This window comes from Acinonyx jubatus, chromosome A3 (genome assembly GCF_027475565.1).
Source record: "Acinonyx jubatus isolate Ajub_Pintada_27869175 chromosome A3, VMU_Ajub_asm_v1.0, whole genome shotgun sequence".
Lineage (NCBI taxonomy): Eukaryota > Metazoa > Chordata > Mammalia > Carnivora > Felidae > Acinonyx > Acinonyx jubatus.
Window position 1 is genome coordinate 111299684 of NC_069388.1, and position 25139 is coordinate 111324822.

The 25139-nt window shown below is 40.9% G+C and overlaps 1 protein-coding gene across 9 annotated transcripts in view; it reads right to left on the reverse strand.

Moving 5' to 3' along the window:
* LTBP1 (latent transforming growth factor beta binding protein 1) overlaps positions 1-25139 on the reverse strand; it is a 397389-nt gene that overhangs the window by 156045 nt on the left and 216205 nt on the right. For all 9 annotated transcript variants that reach the window (XM_027033528.2, XM_027033527.2, XM_027033526.2 and 6 more), the window contains 2 exons: positions 13197-13299; positions 8031-8102 (listed from right to left, as the gene is read on the reverse strand). In XM_027033528.2, the coding sequence (XP_026889329.2) occupies positions 8031-8102; positions 13197-13299 (175 nt within the window). The remainder of the gene's footprint in view (positions 1-8030; positions 8103-13196; positions 13300-25139) is intronic.

The following is a 25139-nucleotide window of genomic DNA, read 5'->3' on the forward strand; positions in this document are numbered from 1 at the left end:
TAATTCATCCACCTTCACCTACACCTGTGGGATTCAGCAGGCACAGCATAGCACATACTCTCCCATGCCCATGTCTTAATCTCTTCTGGTCCCAATGACTTTCCCAACTCCGATATCATCTTTCCCAAACTGCAATTATTTTAAGGTAAAATTATTCCTACGTAGAAAACTCAGACGAAATTATTAAAACCAACAAGAGTTAGTTCCAATAAAACAGTGAATATTAAATTACAGTCTTGCTCACAGCCATATTCAATATAAAGTGCCTGGGGAGAGCCTAAACAGGGAGGCAAGGGAGGAGAAGAGGGACCTATGGTCAGTGGGCTCTCTACTGTTAGTGAGAAGGGAAATGCACATCCTCTCCAAAAGTCATGTGTACAGGATAAATCACAGCTTGGAACCAGTCATTTCTCTTGTAAAAAGAACCATGGATTCACTGAAGCTTTACGTTCAAGTACGCTCATGACAGTATATGTATTAAGAAAAAATAGAAACTAATCTGAAAATAGCACTTTAGAATAATTAAATGAATTCTCCAGTGTCCATTAACTAGGATACTACATCTGCATTAAAATAATTCTTAATAGATTTAATAACATGAGAAAGTATTATCTATTAAGTAAAAACAGTTTTCACACTTATCTGTGAAATATGATGTAAATATCTATCTATAGATATCTATAGATATATAGCAGGAACTACAGCAAAATGCACCAATGTTTGAAGGTGATAAAGGTAATTTCTTTTCTTTTTCACATTTTTTTACCATTTATTCATTTTTGAGGGAGAGACAGAGCATAAGTGGGGGAGGGGCAGAGAGAGGGAGACACAGAATCAGAAGCAGGCTTCAGGCTCTGAGCTGTCAGCACACAGCCCGACACGGGGCTCAAACTCACGAGCTATGAGATCATGTCCTGAACTGCAGTCGGACCCTTAACCAACTGAGCCACTCAGGCACCCCAGGTCATTTCTACTTTTTATACATTTCTCTAGTTTCTAAGTTTTAAACACTAGGTATGAATTATTTTATAAATAAAAAAGACAATGTGTTTGTTTTAAAGATTAGGTTTTTAAGTGCTATCCAATTTGCTAACTAAATGGGAACTTTCTCTCTGAAATTGCAGTGTTCGGTTCATTCCTTAAGCACTTACCACCTGCCGCCTTGATATTTGAGTTGTAAGTAAGAACAGGGATCTTCATGAGGGCGGGAATTGAGTCTTATTATATTCTAATATTTCTCAGAGTATCCCCATTTAAATCATCATTAAATGTCTATAAAGCAAGTGAGCTAATGAATGGCAGATATTGATGCAGATGGGCTGCTTAATTCAACAGGGAAAAAAGACTACCTGTGGATAACAATTATATAACTTGGAGCTTTGTTTTCTCAAAGCCTTTTCCACATCCTCAAAGAAAATTTATAATACATACATACATTAAATATCACACTCCAATATTGATATCTTGGATTTTAAAAAGCTCAATTCTGATATGGATATATGTTAAAGAAATGTAACACAGTAAACTTGCGCTTTGGCAGTCTCCCAGGCTCCAAATGCTTAGCAACTGAAAACGAACTATTAAAAGAAGATTAAAAAACAAGAGAAACATCTTAGTAAATCTGAAATGGCATAGAAATACATGGTAGTGGGTGGAGCTACTGAATTTCTGTGTCTACCGCCCAGAAGGAAACAGGGGCAGCCAGGATTTAGCAACGGAAGGTAAGAATCCGAAAGAACCTGTGCAGAAGCATTCTTCCTCAGCAACTGAAATCTAGCAAAACTTGTCAGCATGCTTAAAAAGTTAGATGAATGAATATATTTAAACGGAAAGAAACAAGACCAGGCAGCTACGAAAAATTATTAGAAACCTCAGAAATGGAAAACAATCTTAAAACTACAAGTCTAATGGATCAGACAGAGTCCAGATAGGCTTAAGAAAACAAGACTGAGAAAACTGTAAGATGGAACTGAGATATTCATTCAAAATGCAACCCCAAAAAAAAAAAAAGACGAAAGGATACAAGCACAAAAGACTTGCTCAGAGACATGAAAATTAAAGACGTCTCCATCACTAGTCAATAGGAGTTTCAGCTGAGAAACATGGTAGAAAAACAATATTTAAAGAGATAAGAGTTTATCATTTTTCAAATGTGAAGACAGACATGACTGTTCAGATGGACAATGCACTCTGTCCACTGAGCAAAATCAAAATAAATGCAAATATTGACACATCATGATAAAACTACAGAAAACAAAGAATTCAAAGATCTCAAAAGAGAGAAAGAGAGATTACCTACAAAGGAAGAAAGTATCAAAAAGAAGTCAGAAGACATTAGCACAACGTGGTCAAATGTATTGCTGGCAAACAACCTGGAACTGAACACCTGACCAGTGTCCTTACATAATGAGCTCCAAACAAAGATATTCTCAGACATATAAAGTATGTCCTTCTCAGTGACCCTCACTTAAAGAACTGTCAAAGAATATAATCTTAAAATACAGACTGGCAAAAAAAAATGCAGGACACATGGGGCGCCTGGGTGGCTCAGTCGGTTGGGCGGCCGACTTCGGCTCAGGTCATGATCTCGCGGTCTGTGAGTTCAAACCCCGCGTCGGGCTCTGTGCTGACAGCTCAGAGCCTGGAGCCTGTTTCAGATTCTGTGTCTCCCTCTCTCTGACCCTCCCCCGTTCATGCTCTGTCTCTCTCTGTCTCAAAAATAAATAAACGTTAAAAAAAAATTAAAAAAAAATACAGGACACACAATTAAATTTGGACTTTAGACAAACAAGTACTTGTTAGTATGTATGTTCCAACCAAATTATTTGCTATTTATCTGAGATTCAAATTTAACTGGCTATCCTGTATCTTATCTGGCAAACCTACCTCAAAAACAAAAACAAAACAAAACAAAAAACTCATGAGCCCACAAAACAAGCACAGGATACAAGAAACAATGCTGAATGAAAAACCTAATAAAATGCCAGTACATTCATTTAACTATTAACTGGATTAAAAAAAAAAACTTCGACGTCCATTAACTATACCTTTGAAAATAACTATAAAACGGTGACTCATTCTGTTACCCAGCACTATGCCAGAGACCACGTTTTCTACAACCAAATACGTTTTCTTGAGGGTCTCACCTGCACTTTCTAGTTTTGCCAAAGTACTCAAAGACCAGCCTTCTTCTATATCCTCATCATAATACAGTCACAGTATTTTGTATTCATTAAGGTGTCTGAAATAGATGCTATTGCCCAGCCAAGCTCTTCATAACCCCAAATCCCCCAAGTATGGCTTACTGATACACAGTATTAAGATTGTGAGTTTCATTTAATCACAGAGATATGCCCCTGAAGAAAAAAAAAAAAAAGTCCATTATCTTTTCTATGTTCCAAACAAACTGTGGTTTCAAATGCACTTTGGGGCACCACCTTAAAGGAATCCCACACTTGGGACTGTCCGTGCTAATGGATACAATGATGCCCTATCATATCTGTTTTGTAAATCTATTTTATTGAAGCAGAATAACTGGTGTAAAAAAAACTGAGGTGGAAAGTTACGTGGACAGCTCTGTCATAGCTGCTGTAATGGGCTCATCTCGAGTCAGCTAAAATTTAGCTAGCTGGGAGAGTGAACAAAGCAAACTGTGTCCTGCTGATTTCCAACTGACTTAATTACACTGAGTCCAAGGTCCAGAGGGATGCCTTATTCACCAGGCCTCTCCTCAGTCTGTAGCTTAGGGGAACCCTGCCAATTAATGTTTGTGGATCACTGAATATTCATTAATGTTTGAGATTATCTATGAAAAAGGAATATACATACACTGGATTATGAAAGTGCAGACATCTCTCACTTACATATTGTGGCGTTGCCCACAGCACCTCTCAGCACATGCTAAAACAAAATGTATAGAATACTAGGTTGATTTCATACCTACAGCTCGTGAAATGAATGATTTCTGTGTATCCAAAGAGGTATTTGCTTTTAACAAAAGACTTCACTAAATAGATTGGTCCCCAAGTGATTTCAGAACCAAATTGCATTTTATTGGATTTACGCCTAATTTTTAAGAGCTCATTTATCTCATGACAAAGTTATGGGCAAGTGAGAATACTCAAAATGCAGGGAAGAAGTGAGTTCCAGAGTCAAGGAGTATGAAAGCAGGCGCTCCTATTACCATATTCATGGGGTATTATTCCATTTAATTCTAGCTCTACATCAAACCTTAGCATAATAATCAAATGACAAATGTTGTTCTAGATCTACCAGGAAATATGCTTGTATTGTTTGTTATGATAAATGAAGCAAATTATAACAATTCCATAATGTTAAGGGTAGTGAGGGCAGGTTTGAGAGCTCCATGTGTGTGTGCGCAATAAATCATTCCTTTGAAAAGATAATCGCAGCACCGCTAGAGAGGAGAAAAAAACCCAACTTGGAGGGCAATTATTTGAAAGCTCCTCAAATTAACTTGTGCACAGTTGGTTCTTTGTTACTGAGCCCACATTACTAAACGTTGTTTCAGGACATTAGTTCGCCTAGGTGAAGGAAATAATGTAATTCTAGTTATTAATCACTTTAATTTTAAATGTGCTTTGTAAACTGAGAAGACATTAAACTCTAAGAACAATGTGGAATGCACAAGTAATTAGCGGTTAATGGGCTCCTTTTGAAAAACTCTGGGATAACAAAATCTAAAGCTTCGAACTCTAGGAAAAAGGAGTGTACATATGTAATGTGAGAAAGTTCTATTTCATTTTACTGACCAATAGTGTCACAAAGGGAGTGAAATTAAGCCCTTCTCTCAAAAGTAATTTTAATAGATTATGATGAATGAAATCATATTATTTTATGAGTCAATCTTCTCTGCAGTATAATTTAGCGGTGCCTTTTTGAGGCACCACGAAATAGAATTTTCTGTGATACTTCACTCCAGATTCCCTGCCAAAAAGTCTGACACTGTTTTGCAAATATCCTCCTGAGACAAACGTAAGCCAGGATTTGGTGTTACTGACTGTCAGGGCAAAGAACAAGATGGAACCATTTCCTGTGCTCAGTGTGAACAAAACTTGCAAAAGGTCACTCCATACCATTCATACCAGAAGAGATAAATACAAAAATAACAACAAAAATCAAGCAATTATTTAAAGGATCCTTGATTCTCTTTTGCTAAGATATGTGGCCGATGTTTACTTCTACTTCCATCGTGGTATTTTTACAAACACTGTTAGAACCTTGAACCAGCTAGAAGAAGGAATATGTTGGATAACCATCCTTTCTTATTACAATAAATCTTATTAATATTGGTTGCATTACCTTCTAATACTCCTCACAACAGATGGCGTACCTTCTAACAGCACAGCTAGTTCTAAAGAGCTGGTATCTACATTAGTTATACCTTAGATACATATAAAATGAGTAAAGGAGGCCATGTTGCACACAGAAACAGAGGTGGTTTGGGAGTTTAATCCTGGCTGAGCCTCTCATTCTCTGTGCGATCTTGGTAAAGTGACTTACTCTGTGTCTTGGTTTCAATTGGGATTAATAATGTCTAAAGCCCACCCCACCCCTTCTTACACCCCAAAAACATGCACATTCTTCATAATTTGACATCAGGAAATTAGGAGCACCCGACATTCTGGAGCATCTCTGATAATTAGTTATAGCAGGTTTGCAACGTGGAAGGATAAACAAGGATCCACCTCCTTCTGAGAGGAGGCAGACACACCTCATCACAGGGCACACTTCAGGAAACTTCCTATTGAGGCGCTAAAATGTGTATGACAGACCCAGCTGTCATTTCTTTCTTCTCATCCATAGCGTCTATCCCAGGCAACAGAGTAATGATAGCCATCAGACACCTGGAATGTACCTACAAAGTCTCCCAACGTCATGGACTGTGCAGGACAGAAATTCCCTGGAGCACCCCGTGGCCAGTTGTTTTTAAGGGTCTACTGAATTATGCCCAATGCAGGAAGCTCACTACTTCCAAAGGCATTTCAGTACAGTGTTGGGGAATGCTGTTCCACAGAAAAAGTTTGCTCTGAGTTGTCAATATGCCTCCTTTTAACTCCATTCTATTATTGACTGGTTTTTGAAGCAACTCATAAAGACTTATTTTGCGATGCCTGGGTGGCTGAGTTGGTCAAGCATCCAACTCTTGATTTTGGCTCAGGTCATGATCTCACAGTTCATGAGTTCAAGCCCCGCATCAGGCTCTGCACGGACAGTGCAGAGCCTGCTTGGGATTCTCCTTCCCTCCCTCTCTCTCTGCTCCTCCCCCACTCACATTCTCTCACTCTCTCTCAAAATAAATAAATAAACTTAAAAAAAAAATAAAAATCAAAGACTTGTTTTGTAGGACAGTGGATCCAACATTTAAAGGCATGTTTATAAGGCAGCCATTCTATTTCTCTGTAATCTGCTCTTCTCCAGGGCTAAACACCCTCAGGATTCCGGGCCCCTCATAAGCTCTGTTGACTTTATTAGCCAAAAGACAATGAATACCAAACACCCAAACCCCAAATTCAGTCTGACTAGCAGAGGACAAGATTGTTACTTCCAAAGCCCTGCTCATTCTGCTTCTACTAATGCATTCTAAAAATGGGCTAGGGCTTGTCATATAGATTTTCATCCAAATCTGTGAAGCAATCACTTCATTTATGCTGTAGAATATATATTTAGCCATCTGTTCATTCAACATCTTCATTCTTCCATCCATTTCAATCTTCCATCCATTTAATACAATCTCTTAAGGATATCTTAAATTCTACTGATTCCTACGTAATATTGATTAATCCATTACTCCCACGTTACTAAGATGTTTCTTACACAGGGTCTTGGGTGCCCTCTCCCTGAGCAGTTAAATCTAACTTCCAGGAGGATTACCATATTTTAAGGCAACACTTTTTTAAAATGCATGGTACACCTATGTACGTTTCAAAAGAGCTCTACAGATCATAAAAGTTAGATAGATGCAATATGGAACAACCTGAGAAAATTCTCAGGTAATTAAGACAGTCCACTGACATAACCCTTTTAATAGGAATTAATCTAGACTTTGTAACATTACTTTAATCTACCCTGTCCTATATAAACACATACTGGTCAAGGATACAGAGCCCCAGACAACAAGTTGGAAAACATGTGCTGTGTTCTTAATGTGGATTTTGGTTCACTAATGGAGGCTCTTTCTCCATTTTAATATACACACATTTCCAAGTTACTAATAACTCCTTTACCCAGACATTTAAGGGGAAATTAGGAGCATTAATTGGACAAACCACAGAGTAAATGAAACAAAATTTGAAATCATATGTGGGTACTAAACTAGGTACTCGTAAACCTGAGTTACAACCCCAGCTCTATTTAGCCTCAGGAAAGTCACTACACCAGTCTCGGCTTGAATGTCCTGGTCTGTAAAGTATAGACACTGGGCTACGGGATCTCTGAGGTTCCCCCTGCTTGTTCAAATCTGCTATAAGGTGCAAAATAAACTGAGCAAAAGCACTCAGGACATTTCACATTTAGCTACAGAGCTTTACCTATTGCCTAGGAAATGTGTATGCACCCTGACATTTAATACTTAAATACTTTGAGGTGGCTAGCAATATTCTGATGAGAGGGAAATAAAGGAACTCTACTACCCAATCCTGTGTCAGCAAGGAAGGCACACTGCTAGGTACACATGCATACTGATATGCATGCACATGCACCCACGCATGGAAAGGGAGTGACCAGCATGGAGACCATACGGTGCTCTGTAATATAATCCAATCTCCTATGGATTTCATCACGAATTAACATAGGGGGAAAAAAGTTCCACGACGTTTAAATGCTATTAATTCTAGCAACCATACACTATAACTCTTTGCTTCCTTATAGATAAATTGAGTGAGCGAGAGGTAGTTCATTGTTGTGACTTTCTCATATGGGGCTAATGAGAAAATTGTGGTCAAATAACTTAAGATCCCTAAAAAGCCAAAGCAACGGAAATCCACACCAATGAACTCAGTTAAACTTACCTTGACAAAAGGTGTTGTTGACCCGCTTATAACCTTGCAGACATTCCATCATTTGGTTATATCCATGATACGCTGTAAGGAAGAAAGAATGTGTTGTTACACGCTTAAATTCTTACAGTCCTAAACTGCCTGTTGTGATAACCTAATCCACGGAAGTCATCAGTGGTCTGTATTATTCATTTCTAAGATACCCAATTCAATGTATATCAGTTTCTTTTACATTATACTCACTTATAAATATACCACTTATTTTGCAATGTATATAGTCCCAAGTAGTTGTCAGCAAACCTTGATAACGTTAATCAAAAGAATCATAAGAGGAGAGCCTGGGTGGCTCAGTCAGTTGGGCGTCCGACTTCGGCTCAGGTCATGATCTCGTGGTCCGTGAGTTCGAGCCCTGTATCGGGCTCTGTGCTGACAGCTCAGAGCCTGGAGCCTGTTTCAGATTCTTTGTCTCCCTCTCTTTCTGACCCTCCCCCGTTCATGCTGTCTCTCCCTGTCTCAAAATAAATACATGTTAAAAAAAAAAATTAAAAAAAAAAAAAGAATCATAAGAAGGTTTAATATGTTCTACCAGTTAGTGATCATTTATATTACAAAGACTCTCTCCCTGCCCAGTAATTTGCTCCAGGCATTTGAATTTTCTTATAAGTAGGGTAAACATACATCCTAGTCTGTCTGGAACAGTCCTGGCTTATGCCAGTTGTACTGGCAAAGTGCATTAATAACAGCACTCCACTCCCAAAAGTGTCCCAGTTTCAACAATAAATAATATGCTCGCCTAAATACTGGCTCACATATCTTGGTAATGAGTGATTCTTCCTACTATGAACCTGAGAAGAACAGGAAATGATGAGAGGAAGCTAGGAGATGAGAAAGGCCTCTGCGATCAGTGGTATGGTTCATCGCCCAGAAATTTCACCAGCAATATAATGTTGCAATTACCAAATTATCAACAAACCCTAGTCACTGAAACTGGTGCTCTTAAGTGAGGCCAAAATGATTTCCTGGCACATGGATACAGCATAAGCTCAGGGACCAAGCAGACCTAAGTTCAAATCATGGCTCTGGCTATCCATAGCTTTGCAACTTTGGGAGACAAGCTTTCTGGGATTCAAATGGTGATTCTGTACAATGGGAGTATTCCCATCTACTGAGCAGGTCTGGGTCGCTGTGGATTTTAGACATAATTTATACAGATGCCCACCACAGTGCATGACAAAAACCACTCACAAGATGACAGATGCCATTAATTCCTGCCATAAGGTAGTCTTTCATTACGATCATGAACAACAGATAAAGGGCAATAATCAAAACAGGATGGATGGTTAGAACACTATAAAGACCTGAACAAAGAGTAAAGAGGGAAAATTCAAAATAAAAAGGAAATTTTCTTCTGGAAAATAAAATTATTTTGCCCCTAACACATGCTGTTTATTCTCACCACTAATGGAACAGGGTGAATATGTACGAGTGGTGTTCCTCTCTCCTCCTTCACTTCCTTTCTTTGTCATATGTCCCATCTCTTCAGATCTTTCTAAAAGCTAGGAAAAGGTTACAGTGAGCAGTCTTGGAATAGCGAGTTACAGGAGGGCAGAAATTGGCATGTGGGGAGTCACCCCAATTCAAGCTCCTTGGCCACACAGCTAGTCTTGCCCCACAGAATGAAGACCCTGGCTGCCTACACAGATTCTGGGATCTATGTCTGTGAACTGTTCAAAGGCAAAAGAGATGGTATCTTGTTTTAAAAGTTTCCACAGTCATCAACCTCAAGGCAGAGAGCCAGACCAGATGATCTCTTCAGGTCTCCCTCAGCTTAGGATTCGATGTTTCAGATTCTAAATTTTCTTCTAAAAACTTCTAAAGGACAAGTGACTTGTTCATGCTAAGTACATTTTTAATAGATTACAGGGTATTTAATGAAATCGTTTACAGATTTAAAAGTAAGTTTTTGCAGTAAAAACTAAACAACAATGAAAGGTCTTTCTGTATGCGGCTAAACAAAAACTTCAAACATTAAACAAAAGTCATTTGAACACTGAAGTTTGAACTACTTTAAAGTGAAAAAAAAAGGTGGGGGGAAGGCATGGAACACAAAACCATAGCATATAAAGCCAAGGAAAGTCTGCTGCCTTCCAAAATGAATATGATTTAGAGAGTAGTACCAACCAAGGATAGGAAAGTTTTTAAATGACACAGGAAGAATGTGACCCTGAGTGTGTTTCTTGGGAGTGAGTCACTTAGGACAGCACAAAGTAAATGTCAAGATGTTAATGGTTTACTTCAGTCATAATCCACATTGCCCTTCCTGAAATGAAATCAATCTCTTCAATTTTATACATTACATGAGCCAACCTATGAATTTATTTTCATCAGCATTTAGTAAGAAGTGATAGCAACTTTGTACTTTCACATTTAGCTTAAATTATTACTAACACTAAAATGGAGAGTTAACAAGACCATTTAAAGCAGGGAATTTATGCTCAGATAACACAACTGTAAGTAAAAACAACACAAAGTCAGGAGTAGAAGTCAGGGATTAAAAAAACAACAAGAATGGAAGATTCTCTGTACCCCTAACTTCTGTCCCTATCTTGCAACTTTGGGGCTGGGAAAAATGGAGGAAAGAGAAGCACTTAAGCAAAAGACACAGAGAGAAGGAGAGATAAGAAAAAGGCATAAGATAAGAGAGAAGATGCAACAAGTAGGACAGAACATGAACTTGGCCCCAGAATGAAGCTGTAAGAACTGAACTTCTCTTTCTGCAGTCCTTAGACTTAGAGGTAGGAAACACACTGCCCCCTTCACAATGTTCCCACAGACAAACTTAGTACGTGACGGAAAGGCCATGAAAAAAAATAAAAAGTTGGGGCGCCTTGGTGGCTTGGTCAGTTAATTGTCTGACTCTTGATTTCAGCTCAGGTCACGATCTCACAATTAATGAGTTTGAGCCTGCATTGGGCTCTGTGCTGACAGCATGGAGTCTGCTTGGGATTCTGTGTCATGTCTCTTTCTCTCAATCTCTCTCTGCTCCTCCCCTGCTTGTGTTCTCTCCCTCTGTCTCCCTCTCCCCCTCCCCCCCCAAAAGTAAACATCTAAAAAAAAAGTAATCTTTTTTCAACATTTTAGATATAGACACTTGCCTCATAAGACTCAACAGCAAACGACTCAAGCTGGGACTCAAACTCAAGTCTACCTAGCTCCAAACTCCATGCTCTTTTAAATCATACCATATCTCTCCTGGATATCCCTTTGGTCACGTTGCCAGAATCATTTTGGCACATGGATCTTTCAGTGAGGAGGAACTATCACACTCAGCCCACTTGCTGGAAATCCACATTACCAATCATTATCAAATCAGCATAGAAAGTCCACAGGGGACATTCTTAGTAATGAAGGTCTCATTTATTTGATTCATTCCCTAAATAAAGAATTCTTTATTTACCGGAAACTTTAGTGGGTGTTTTCACAAGTTAGTCCTCCAAAAGAAAAGAAAACAGAAGCAGTATCAATGAAATAAACAAAAGTTTAGGCATCAAAAGATTTAGAGAACAGGTAAATTTGAGAGACAAGGAGGTCCAAATGAGAGACAATGAGACAATTATTTGTAACCAATTATAATGATCATAGAACAAATAGTACATAAGTCACACCTGTAGAGCAATGATTCCAAGATGACAGATTCTAGACTGAACATAGGTGTGAAAGGCAGATGAGAATATCAAATCAACTTAAGAAGAGTAAATAAAAATTATCCAATCGAAGCAAATGAGAAATTTCTTGCAACATGAAGTGTAAAAACCTACTATAAAAATCTTCAGTTACAGCAGGCAAAGGAAGATAATGGAGGAAAAATATCACTTGCTTTCTTGGGGAAAATGTGATGAGTTAAGTGTATTACAAAAAACAAGTTACTTCTGTCTTTCAAAAAAATCTCTATTAGAAATCAGCCAAAGTTAATGCTACATTCAAAAACTAAAAATAGGGGCACCTGGGTGGCTCAGTTGGTTAAACATCTGACTCCGGTCAGGTCATGATCTCACCATTCATGAGTTTGAGCCCTGTGTCGGGCTCTGTGCTAACAGCTTGGAGCCTGAAGCCTGCTTCGGATTCTGGGTCTCCCTTTCTCTCTGTCCCTCCCCTGAGCGTGCACTCACTCTCTCTCTCTCTCTCGCTCTCTCTCTCAAAAATAAATACACATTAAAAAAAATTTTTTTAACTAAAAATACTGGCATAATTGGGAAAAAAGTAACAGAGGGACATAAACCTGGATTTATTCAAATCAATAGGTTCTAAAAACTACGATTTATAGACTAACCAGAAGACGGGGTATCAGTGTAAATTCATGTCACAGAGAACTGTGATGGTATAAAAGTGGTGACTAAGAAAAGGCAGGGAAAGTACTGTGTTCTAGAGACTGTAGACCTGTCTTGTCCAGATCAGCAACCAATCATTTCTCCATTTTAGCCTTTTTTCAGTGAAATCTGAACATTTATGGTATACCAAATGGCTGTTGTGGCTATTGATAAAAGTTTTGATAAAAATTGATAAAAATCTCACTTAAGGAATTTAACCTAAGCAACAGCAGCTTCATTAACTTTTTGTCAGTTTTTGAAACACGAATTTTAATTTTTTTTTTAACGTTTATTTTTGAGACAGAGAGAGACAGAGCATGAACGGGGGAGGGTTACAGAGCGGGAGGCACAGAATCTGAAACAGGCTCCAGGCTCTGAGCTGTCAGCACAGAGCCCGACGCGGGGCTCGAACTCACATACCGCGAGATCGTGACCTGAGCCGAAGTCGGCCGCCTAACCGACTGAGCCACCCAGGCGCCCCGAAACACTTATGAATTTTAAAGACAGCTTCTTTTCTCTTTGCCTGAGGAAAAAGAACCTCGTTTAGCTTACTGGTTCCTTAAAATGCTTTTTTAGAAATAAGTGATCAAACTGGAAAAGGCAACTGATACCTGCTTTTTACAACACAGAATTGACAGTAAAGCTTTCATGGACCAGCAGCAAGGTTTCTGGACGTGCAAATTGCAGCACTACGTTCTAGAATTCTCTAAGAGTTCTTTGAAAGTCGAAGGCTGTCTCAGCAATGAACAGTTACCGTACGGAAAGCGATACGCTACATTAACCTTCAAAGGAATAATGAAACGTCACTTACACGGCTTCTTGGGGCATTTCTGGCATTTGTTAAAGCCCCACGAGGTACCCACAGTTCCACAGCAATCCTCCTGCTTCGAAAGGCCAGGGAGCGCCTTGCCACACTGCAGTGATGAGATGTGAAATTCGAAGGTTAATTGCGTGCAGGATGTCCCAGCTCTAGAACACTGCTGTGCTTCACCGTCACATTATAAAACAGTTCCCTTCTTATCGACACAATTAGGGGAAAAGAAAAAAAAAAAAAAACACAAAAAACTCAAACTTTGAACCAAAACACCAGAACAGAATCCATACAACACTAATGAACAAGTATATTTCTAAGAGCTTCTTGGCATTTTAGAGTCTTACGAGAATCTGTCACTGCTCAGAGCACTTTATAAAATGCCTATTTCCAATGCTACCTCCCCCACCCCCACCCCCCGCTTGATTTTCCTTTGAGAAGAACCTCAACTCACAAGTTCAACATAAACTTTTAAAATTTAGTTTAACTGTCTGTTGGAACCTCTGGTGTGGATCATTGGGAAGCAGAGCTCTGAGGGTATGGCATGTGTGCAAACGCGGAAAATATGGCACAGGTCCCATCTACAAGAGTCTTTGGGGCTTCCTATAATACCAACCCTTGGCAGGAAAGGACAGTACAAGAAATGATCATTGGCTGTGCCAGATCAGCTTTGGCAGAGATGAAAGCTCCAGACAGCCAAGTGGTCTGACCCAGGGAGGTCAGCCAAGCAAGGAAGGTGCTGGCAGGTTTCAGCAAGGACAGTAGGTAGAAGAGCAGGGCTAGAGTTGTCAAATATAAAGACGCATCTCATCTCCTGGTTAATCACATGATGTCTGAAGAGCCTGAGAGGCAAGGGTTGGAAGTCAGACCAACCCAATGGGGTCAGGAAGGGCCAAGGCAAACAGATCCTACTCTCTGTACCCATTCTGAGGCCACTCAGGCAAGAAGGGCAACCTGGCTCTCCACCGATACTCTGTAGGCTAAGCCCAGACCCCGCATCTGAGAAGTTACTCTGCCTTCCTCCGCCTCAACCTCTAAAAAGTCCTCCCGACGGGTTCCAGTGTCATTTTTCTGAAAACGAATCTGATGACATCACTCTACTGATTCAAACCCCTCAATGACTCCCACAGTCTGAAGACTGCAAACTCCCTGGGATGGTACACAAGGGTCCTCCCTACCCTGCTTCAGAACATACGACTTTCTCTGTGTCCCCCTGTACCTCCCCACATCTAGCCTTCAGACACCCTAAAAGATTGTTTATTTTCTGAACAAATGTCTTTCCAAGAGCAGTTTCCTTTCCTTGGCATATACCCTATAGCCATCCTTTTCCCTTTGGCTGGAGAACCTTTACCATGACCCACAGCTCTGAAGAACTGGCGCCATGAAGCATCCAGGCTCCTCAGTTTCAGCAAGCACCTCCTCTCTCCGTACCCCACAGCACATCCCACACAGCTCCACTGCCTCCGCTATGCTTGTGAATTAAACACAGATGTATATTATGTCTCTTTATACCCCAGTACACAGTGCCCATGCTCGATCACTTCTGAGGGATGGAAGGTGCAAGCAATCTAAGGAACTATCAAACAACCTAGCTACAGGCCACCAAGCAGTGGCTCTCTGCAGACCAAGAAAAGTTAGCAGTTGCACCCAGGCTGGTTGAGCACAACATGGTGACAAGAACGTCTGGGCAGGTGGCGGCCCTCAGAAGGGCAGCGGGTTGCAGACACCCTTCACTCAGCAGACTTCTGGGTCCAGGCAGATAGCATTCTGCCCGAGGCTCTAAGTGACTACCTGCTCAAATTGTAAAACCAAACCAGGGAAGGCCTGGCACAGGGAATGATAGTGTTCAAGTCCTCAGGCTTTTGTGGTTTTTTAGGGATTTCAACAGGATGTTATGTGCTCTCAACAGCAGTCAATGATGGGGGTTGGGGTGAGGGAAGGGCAGGGAGATAGCAGTGGGGGGGGGGGGAATGGGGGGGAAAGGGGGGCGGGGGGGGTGGAGTGAACACTCCAACAAAGGAGAACATGACAGAAGAGAAGCAACCATGGCTGGATTCGGGTAGTTTCCAGACTCCTTCAGCTCAGTCACAGGAAGCTTACATCCAGAAATGTTTATTTCCAGTTTTATCAAAGAGGTTTATGTGAGACACCAGTGTGCTTCGGATATGGATCATTCTTGCACCAGACTCTCCAGGCTCTTCCCTTTAATCAGGCAGAACTTTCAGCACTTGCTGATTTTATATGCGCAAAATTTTAGCAGCAGTTAAAATCCAATTTTCACCTCAGATTCCTAGAATGTTTTATTTGGTAGGGTAAAAATAAATTCCCTCTCTCTCTCTCTCCTCTCTTTCTCTCTAACAGGCTTCAGAAAAGGTACGAGGTTTTCATTACAGGATTCGGGCTGCTTTATCCCATGGCTTTGTTTTTGCAGGTCCACAGCCAAAAGCAGCACAAACCATCCAAATCGATTAAATAAATGACGGTGTAGGTGGTACCACAAAACCGTGTGTTCCTCTCAAAATTGGGTCTACACAGGATAATAACAGGCTGCAAGGGATGAAGTCAGGCTTACAGCAAGGCACAAAGTCTCACACATGCCTCTTGAGGTAGTTAATTATGAAGAGGCTTCAACGTGAGCCAGAAACAAGGCCTGAGAGACCTTTGAGGCCACAGGCAAGGCTCTCACACAGGAGACTACCCAACACTGTGAGGTCTTATTTGGATGGAGGAAGTGCCTAGAGGAAAAGAAGGAGGAAGAGGATGCTCTCTCCTCCACAGTGAAGGTCACATTGGAGAGAATTACGTAGAATAGGATGAGGTTTGCATTCAGAATGTTCTTCTCTCAGAGTGGTAGACTCTGCTTCTTTGTGAGACACCATCCCAAGGACCCATGACTGGCTCTGCCGAACTGCGTTTTCATGCCCAGACTGAGGTGATTTTTACAAGTGAAAAACACAAATGGAATTTCTCCTATGTGACTCACTCACCACATTTTCAGAGAAAGCCTGTCTCTCATTTCAAGGCATATCTTATGTGTGAGGAATCCAGAAGAAACGTGCTAAAAAATTTACAACCAATATTTAGCCATTTCAAGCCAGAAAGAAAAATCTATCCTGTCAAATGAGCATCGAGCTGCAGCTCCTCAAAAAGCTCACCACCTCAGGTTGCACACTCGGGGGACACAGAAGTCCACACGTCCATGCCAGCATTCAGCAAATGCACGACCCACCTAGAGCAGCAAGTAGAATGATGCCGGGTCTGGCAACCAGGTCCTGTGGGCATCCAGTGAAGAAAGGAGAGTAAGACTATGTCCGACCGTGATGGCACAGTACAGATATGTTAAAGAAGGCTAGCTGCATGATGAAGGTATTAGTAGGACTAACGAGAGGACTTAGGTCATTCAGGAGGAAACCTTTTCAACAGCAAATGCTCCTCAACAACAGAAGACTCTGACATCTTCACTGGGAGCAGAAGCTGGAGGACCATCTGCCAGGAATGCCCAGGATTCAAAGCAGATGGCTTCAATGGTTTCTGCCAGGGCGAGGGTTCTGTGTTCGATACATACTGACAGGTCGTACGACGTGATTTAGGAAATACAAATTACTAGACACTAAAGCCAACCTGGAGGACTTCTGTTGCTCTCATGTCTACCTCAGGAGTGTGTCTGGGTGGGTGCACTCCTAACCATCTCTTCTGTCTCACCTCCTTCCTCATATCAGTAGCTCCAGAGACGCTCACCGCAGGCGGAGCTTCCTTCTACGAGACTTATGCAAACTAGACAGAAAACAGAAGAACAAACAGACCTACTACCAGCCCCACTTCACCAGTGCACTGACCATTCTTAGAAGAGTGAGTGCAAGAAAATAATTCACTGACCTTTCCTACCTTCCTGTGTTACCAGAACGTCCGAGAAAGTAAAGCTATGCAAGAATCGTTACGATTATTCCATGAATACCCATGTTTTAACTTTTACAACACAAAATTATTGCAAGCAATGGTGCAAAAACCTTTAATTTTTAAATTAGTTCTAAGAATAAACAGATTGTGGGATCATGTACTTTTTAAAATCTTGACCTAGTTGAGAACACTTCTGACTTCAACTCAGTTTTGAGGTACTACCGTGGCGCTTTCCTGACACTCAAAGTTAAGCTGTGATTGCATTTTTTACATCCCCCTATAAATATATGAGCAGGAATGACAGTTCAAAACTTAGCATTTGGCAACCAAGGCCCATAATTTTTGTCACCTAAAAACTCACCACTGGAAATGTTCTAGAGATGAACAATAATTTAAAGAGATTATGATAAATATTGCAGTGTGGTTTCATAAGATCTCATTTTCCCATGTTAAAATTACTAGTACCTATAATATCCTCGTTCTAAGAGTGTTGGCTGTGTTGCGCCAGGTTCTGGGGAAGGAAGGTCCAGTAGGGAGTAAAAGAAGAGAGTGCTGGGCTGTAGTCAGTAAACCTGGATCTAAATTCCTACTCTCTTGTGAGTAGAGACGTCCACCAGATTGTCCAGCCTCTCTGGGCTGGTAATGGGACAGTGGGACAATAATCCCAACTACAAAGGACTGTGGTGAGATCAAACGATGCATGTCCAAAAAGGGCCGCCCTATCCCTTCTGCCCCTCTATGGGGATTAGAAAAATGTGACCGTTAAGATGTGTTCTGCCTCAGGACACAGCGCTCAGTAAACAGAGCATCGGCTGGATCCCCATCTGCCCTCTCAGCTGAGTCTCGTGTGAGTACAACCCATAAAATGTTCAAATGCTGGCCATGTGTTAGCCTCTTATCATAAATTTGTTAAAGGCGTTCAGATATTTCAGTAGTAAAAGGGCCACTCCACAAAGATGGCCACCATGTCACGGCCACTACTTAGCCTTCCTATTAAAGAAGGACATTTAAGGGGCACCTGGGTGGCTCAGTCAGTTCAGCATCTGACTCTTGGTTTTGACTCAGGTCATGATCTCAAGGTTCGTGAGTCTGAGCCCTGCATCGGGCTCCTTGCTGACAGTGCAGAACCTGCTTGGGATTCTTTCTCTCCCCTCTCTCTCGCCCCTCCCCGACTTGTGCTTGCTCGCTCTCTCAAAATAAACTTAAAAAAATTTTAAGACATTTAAAAACAATAATATCAAAATACTCTTAAGAATTATCCCTATTACATCTATAGAACTCATTTTACTTTGTTATCAGGAACCATTGCACACTGATGCATAAAGTACTGAGTTTAACCAAAGAACGTTTCCTCAAAGAGAAAAAGGCACTGGAGCCAAAGACACAAACAGAACTTAAAAAGTTAAAGTAATGCAGATTTTTAAGATTCACTGAAGTAAAACATGAAAGAACAGAGAAGGCTGACTCACTGCAGCTCCTGCAAGAGTGCTGCAGGGCTGTGTTGGGCAGGGGCTCAAACAGGCGGTGACTCAACGGCTGGACTGGAGAGCCAGATTCCAAAGAGATGGAACAGCGCTGGCTAAGCCCAAGACTGACCACCAACTGGGAGAGGACCCAGGCACAGGTGGGTGGGAGGCGAAGGGCAGGGGAAGGCAGGCCAAGGATGAAGGAACAGAGACAGTGGGTGGGGAAAGTCAAAGAATGAGGTAGAGCTAAGCCATGGAGAGTTTTCCAAATCGGGGATTTCATTTGTAGTTAGATAGCAAAATTAATCAGGAGAGAGGGAAAAGGAAACAGCATAGTTCATTTTCCCAAAGCAAAATGTTTTGGATGGTGTCCACTGAAATATTTGGCATCTTTGAAGTAATGGCAAACACAGAAATATTGATAAAGAGGAAGAAAAAGAGGGGGAAAAGATTGTTTTTATGAAAGTACAGTTTTCCACATCTGATACTTCCTCTCAAGAGTAAAACAGAATTAACAGCAAAGAGTATATCATTTATGGGGGGAAAAAATGAAGAAATGACATTTAAGGTCAACATGAACAGTTATCAGAGGACCAAAAAACCCAAAATTGGCTAATTATTAAAAGCTCATTAGCTATACTACTCCTCAAAGAAAGAGTAGAAGGGAGGTTTTAAGTTAAGCACAGAACAAGATCTCTCCCCAACAAATGCTATCCCCAACAAAAGATGTCCTACCACAAAGCAAATACCCAGGCATCTCCAGGTCCATTAGAATCAGGGCTATCTGAATGTGAAACTGATCTTTCCACACAATCACCTTCCCTGTGGACCAAATGAGAAGTAGTGTAATAAAGATGACCCATAACTGAGTAAATGGTAAGAGCATATCTTCTGATGTTGGACCAAGACGGGTCCTCACTTTACCAATTAACCATGTATTTTACTATGGGCAAAACATTCAAACTCTATAAAACGTAACTAAAAATGCCCATTTCCAGAGAGCTCTCAAGAGGACTGAGACAATACGTATAAGACAGTCAGATAGCCAGCACGTACCAGGCTCACAATAAATATTAGACCCTTTTGTCCAGGCCCCTCACCTAGAAACTTGGGTTTATTTAACAAAGGACTAAGTAACCCAACAATTATTCAGTATCCCACATGCCAGATTCAATTTGTCAAGAAAGGATACATGAAGTAATTTAGATATAGAAATATGAAAAGAGGGGCACCTGGGTAGCGTCAGTTGAGCATCTGACTTCGGCTCAGGTCATAATCTCGTGGTCCATGGGTTTGAGTTCCACATTGGGGTCTGTGCTGACAGCTCAGGCCTGGAGCCTGAGATTCTGTGTCTCCTTCTTTCTCTGCCCCTCCTCTGCTCATACTCTGTCTCTCTCTCTCTCTCTCCCAAAAATAAATAAACACTTAAAAAAATTTTTAGGAAATATGAAAAGAAAAAGAAGGTATTATGTTTTTCCTAAAAATGTTCAGGTTTTCACAAAAGTGCTCAGGCTAGTGAAAAGTGCTCAGAGAATTAATGCTGTGGAAAGATGTGTAATCATGTGGATTTCATTTTAATTCTCCTCGAGAAACACAACATGATGTCACTGAATGACAATAATTCAACCAGTTAATATCAATGTTCAAGCAGCAAATTTCACTTTGGGGACATCCAGATCTTTTTGGTCACCCACCACGTCTTGGTAAGAAGACCAAGTCCACGAAGCAAAAATAACAGAGCCCACTCTGCACCTCTTGACCACGAGCAGCCATGGCTTAATCATAAAACCCTGCAGAATGTGGAACTCACTAAGACAGGTCCCAGGAAATACAGCTGTCTTTTCACGCTAAGCTAGTGTTACAGACGGAATGTGTGCCTCATCCCCCAAATCCCTATGTTGAAGCGTTGACCTCGAACGTGATGGCACAGAGAGCAGGGCCTTTGGGAAGTAATTAGGTTTAGATGAAGTCATAAGAGTGTGGCTCCCGGGTGGGATTAGTGTACTTACAAGGAAGGGAATAAAGACCACAGAATAAACCACTGACTGACTGACGGGGACACACACACTGTCACTCTCTCTCTCTCTCTCTTTCTCTCTGTCATGTAAGCACGTCAAGAAGGTCGGTGTCTGAAAACAGGAAAAGAGCTCCACCAGGAACTTAATCTGTGAGCACCTTGATCTCAGATTTCCTATCTACCAAACTGCAGAAAGTAAGTTTGGATAGCTTAAGCTACCCAGACTATGGTATTTTGCTATGGCAGCCTGAGCCTACTTACACAGATAGCAATGGTTCCTTGTGAACACCCTGGGACCACAAGAGATGGGCTAAGCCAGGATGGAATAGTAGAAAGAACACTGGAGTAGCAACCAGAAAGGCTCAGTTTCAGTTCTCACCAACCAGAGATACGAGATGTGAAGCAACTAATTCACTTCTCTAGACTTTAGCTTCCTCATCAATAAAGTTTTAAGTACAGACTAATTACTAATACTCATTGATGTGCCTAAATTCTATGATTTTATAAAGGCTCCAGTGCAGGGGTAGAAGATAACTGGAGGTTGTAAGTGGAATGGTTTCCTGTGTCAGGGAAATCCTATAAAGGGCAAGGTTCCTTAAATGTCTCCTGCCTGCCGGACTGATACAGTACATTCCATGATGATGCAGACTTCCTAGGCCTAGCATCACACCCTGACCTAGATCAGTGTGATCAGTGATACTAGGATGGGCCTCCTCTTCTTGACCCTACCCTCCCAGCTCACCCCTTTTCTGCTAATCAGGGCTCACAAAAAAGCAGCTCTATCTTCCTGAGAACAGTCATGGCTTTTCAACAGCCACTTTCTAGATTAATTATAATGAATCATATATGATTATCAAATAGGCAAACTATCAGAAATTATTCAAGATGGTCATGGAAATGCAAATTTTGCCTATCCTGAGCTGGGACCCATTGTAAGGTCACATTGTGATTGATCAACCTACACGGCATGGGTGTCCCATAAATTACTCCAAGCATGCATTTGACACGTTCACCCCCACCCAGACCCAGAAAAATTTATCCCAACATTCTGGTACAAACTGAGGTTTTCTGGCAAACAGAAGCTATACCCTCAATACTCTATATCTGGTTGAAGAATGGGAATCCCTTTTTTGGAAATCTTGGACTTCTTTTCATAAGAACCAGAATGAGGTCCCTTATGGGAAAAGTTCCAAGTACACACAATGGGGTGGATGAATCCAAACTTCTATCACAGCTCTTTATTCCTATCATCAATCTTTTCGCTATGATATAAACACATCTCCACTCCGGCAAAGTGACTTCTGTCCATCTTCTGACTAAAACGGTGTTCTTATGGCCTCTGGGCCAACCATGGCTCCAAACTAAACTGGAAAACCTCAGGAGAGCTCTTCAATGTCCATGCACTAGAACATTAAATATGTTTATTTCTATGCGCCAGTAAGAAAGAGGGTCCAAATATCTAAGCCTATCATTAATGCAACTAGAGCAACATATCTGATCAACTTGTCCTAAGGCCTGTTGTCATAAAGGGGAATATTGTACGACACAGCACTGGCGGGGTAACAGGCATTGTCTCATAAGAAGAGGAAAGCGCTTAAATACTTCCAGATTTTTTAAAGAACTTGTAAAAAATTTGCTTTGGCTTGAGCAGAACATTCTTTATAAGAAAGGTTTTTTTTTTTTGCTTTTTTTTTTTTAATCCACCAGCTTTCTTTTATTAGAGTAATTAAAACAATGTTAGGCATTTGGGGTATCTGATACAACCATAATCCTCTGATATTTCAGGCTATTGATTTTACAAAATATCTACTATGACTAGGGCATTAACTGCTGGAAACGTATCCACGTTGATTTCTGACAGTGTATTTGTTTAAAGCCCGCTGAAGCCAAACCATAGGCTTCAAGGAATTCCAGACAACTACTTTAGTTTATGAAACGATATTTTAAAAGTTACGCTAAGGCAAAAATGGTTTTAAAAAGTAACATACAAAGGGGAAAAAAAATTCTTAAGCATGAAACTTACAATTCTACTTGACATCTTTTCTAAAGAAACAATTAAATTTGGGTTATTTTCTCCATCTCTACAATGATTTAATAAGCATTTCATCAGTTGTGATATATGTGTGTTGCTATTTTTACACCGTAAAAAGAATAAGTATTGTCATGATTATATTCTGACATCATAATTCCCATTACCCTGTCCTTACAGCAAAACAACACAAATCACATCATAAATCCTAGCATTAGATGGTGAGAACATGAAATTTATTCAAAGTTCCATTACCGAGGATGTGACTAAAAAGACAGACTCATGCTCAGGAGGAAATCAAGATGGGCATACAGGCAGGGTTGTTATTACTATGGCAACTGAATCACTCCCAAAATGATGAACATAAAGGCTTCTTTCCCCAATGCTTATTTCTACAACTGTACTGGAGGAAATTTTCTATATTAAGCTCCGGTGCTTCTCAGTTTCTTTTCTTTTCTTTTTTTTTTTTTTTTTTTTCTATGTAGAGATACTGCAAGGAACAAAAAACATTTCAGGCCTCATACCGCTGTGTAAATTGCAACACGTGCCTCATCTGGTTAACCTTTCAGTTTTTCTGTGTTTTATCCAAGTACACAGAACTCAAAACTAATAATTACCTGTGGTTTGGTTGCAAATAGTGTAGAAAAACTGAACGCCACAAATCATATTAATAGGTTTCTTGAGTTCCCCGGGAGCAGGAAACCAGGTCTGTCTTGACCACATTCTGCCACTTGTGGCAGGAACATTCACTGCTCACCAAAGAACCACTTGTCCCAGCTTCCCGGCATGTGCCAGCTTCCTAACTGCATCGGTCAGCTCCGACTACTGTAACAAAATATCACAGACCGGGGGGCTTGAAGAACAGACATCCATTTTCTCTCCGTTCTGCTTAAAATGCAAGATCAGAGCACCATCACCGTCAGCTCTAGTGAGGTCTTTCTTCCTGGCTTGCAGGACGCTGCCATCTTGCTGTGTCCACACAGGGCAGAGAGAGTGAGCTCTCAGGGGTCACTTCTTAGACGGACACAAATCCTATCACATCAAGGCCCCACCCTTACAAACTCATTTCATCTTAATTACCTCCTTATTGACTCTATCTCCAAATATAGTCACACTGGAGATTAAGGTTTCAACATATGTTTTGGGAGGGCCACGATGGAGTCCATAGCCCTGACAGGCGGGGCCAAGTGACTCACTCTGAACAAGGGTTGTGGGAAAAGCAATGTCCCTTGCTTGCAGCACCTCTCTCCCCCTGCTGTAGGAATTAAAGAGGCCACATATTCCGGATAGCACAGTCTTAACACAGTGGAAACCCATCAGCCTGACAGAGAGCGATGGCACAGAGCTCCTGGCTTACCCCTTACACACCTAGCACAAGCAAAATGCAAGCTTTTGTCATGTTAATTTATTACTACAGCACAATCTATTCTGCCGCCAGCACTGAGCTCAATTCCTAAATGGCCCTGCCCTCATGAAAAACATAGCCTTGTGGGGAAAAGAGGTTCATAATCAACAATTTTGAGATAATTAAAATCAAAATGGTCTGACTGGATTCCAAATGCAGTAAGTAGAGTTCAGACAGAAGACAGTACATGTGGGTGAAGGACTTCAGAAGACTTTTTGGAGGTACCAATACAGGCTGGATTTGAGAAATCACTGTAGGTCCTTTTTTTTTTTTTAAGTTTATTTAGAGAGCACGAGAGGGCAAGCAGGGGAGGGGCAGAGAGGGAGAGACAGAGAATCCCAAGCAGGGATTGTCAGCTCAGAGCCCGATCTGGGGCTTGAAATCATGAACCGTGAGATCACGACCTGAGGTGAAATCAAGAGTCAGACACTTAACCGACTGAGCCACCCAAGCGTCCCTAGTAGGTCTTGACGTATCTCATTTTTGTGCAGTTTGCTCTGTCCATAGGCCCTGTGCATATGTAACTATTGGTGACACATAAGATGGAAAAGAAGAAAGATGTCAAACTTACCAGTCAGAGGACTGCAGGGCTAAAAGTGGCCTTGGTAGTCTTCTCAGGCAAACCAGTTATTTGAAAAATGAAAAAAAAAAAACACACAAAAAAACAAAACAAAACAAAAAAAAACAAAAAAAAACTGAGGGCCAGAGAGACAGGGAGCTTGCAAAAACGGAAAAAGATTATGGACATGGAAACATCACCTCCATCTCTGAGTCTCAGGCTTCACATAAGTAAATGCGAGACAAGAATACCAACTTTTCCCTATTTTAAAGGTCAAGTAAGATCATAAATGTCAGTGTTCTTTATCAGCTATCAATTTTATAAAAACACAGCATCTTACCAGGATGCCTGCCCCTAAGCCACAGAATGTTCAAACCATTTTCTTAACAGCTCCATTAAGGTCTGCACATTCTAAACCAGACCTCTTCAAAGTGTCATCTTGAAAGCATTGCTGTTTTTGTTCAAAATATTTAGAACTCCTCTGCGTGGATTTCAGAATTCTCTTCAGGGTTGAAGACATGCTACTTCAAATATCCAATGGTACAAATCCTTGCTTTCTGGAGGCTGAAC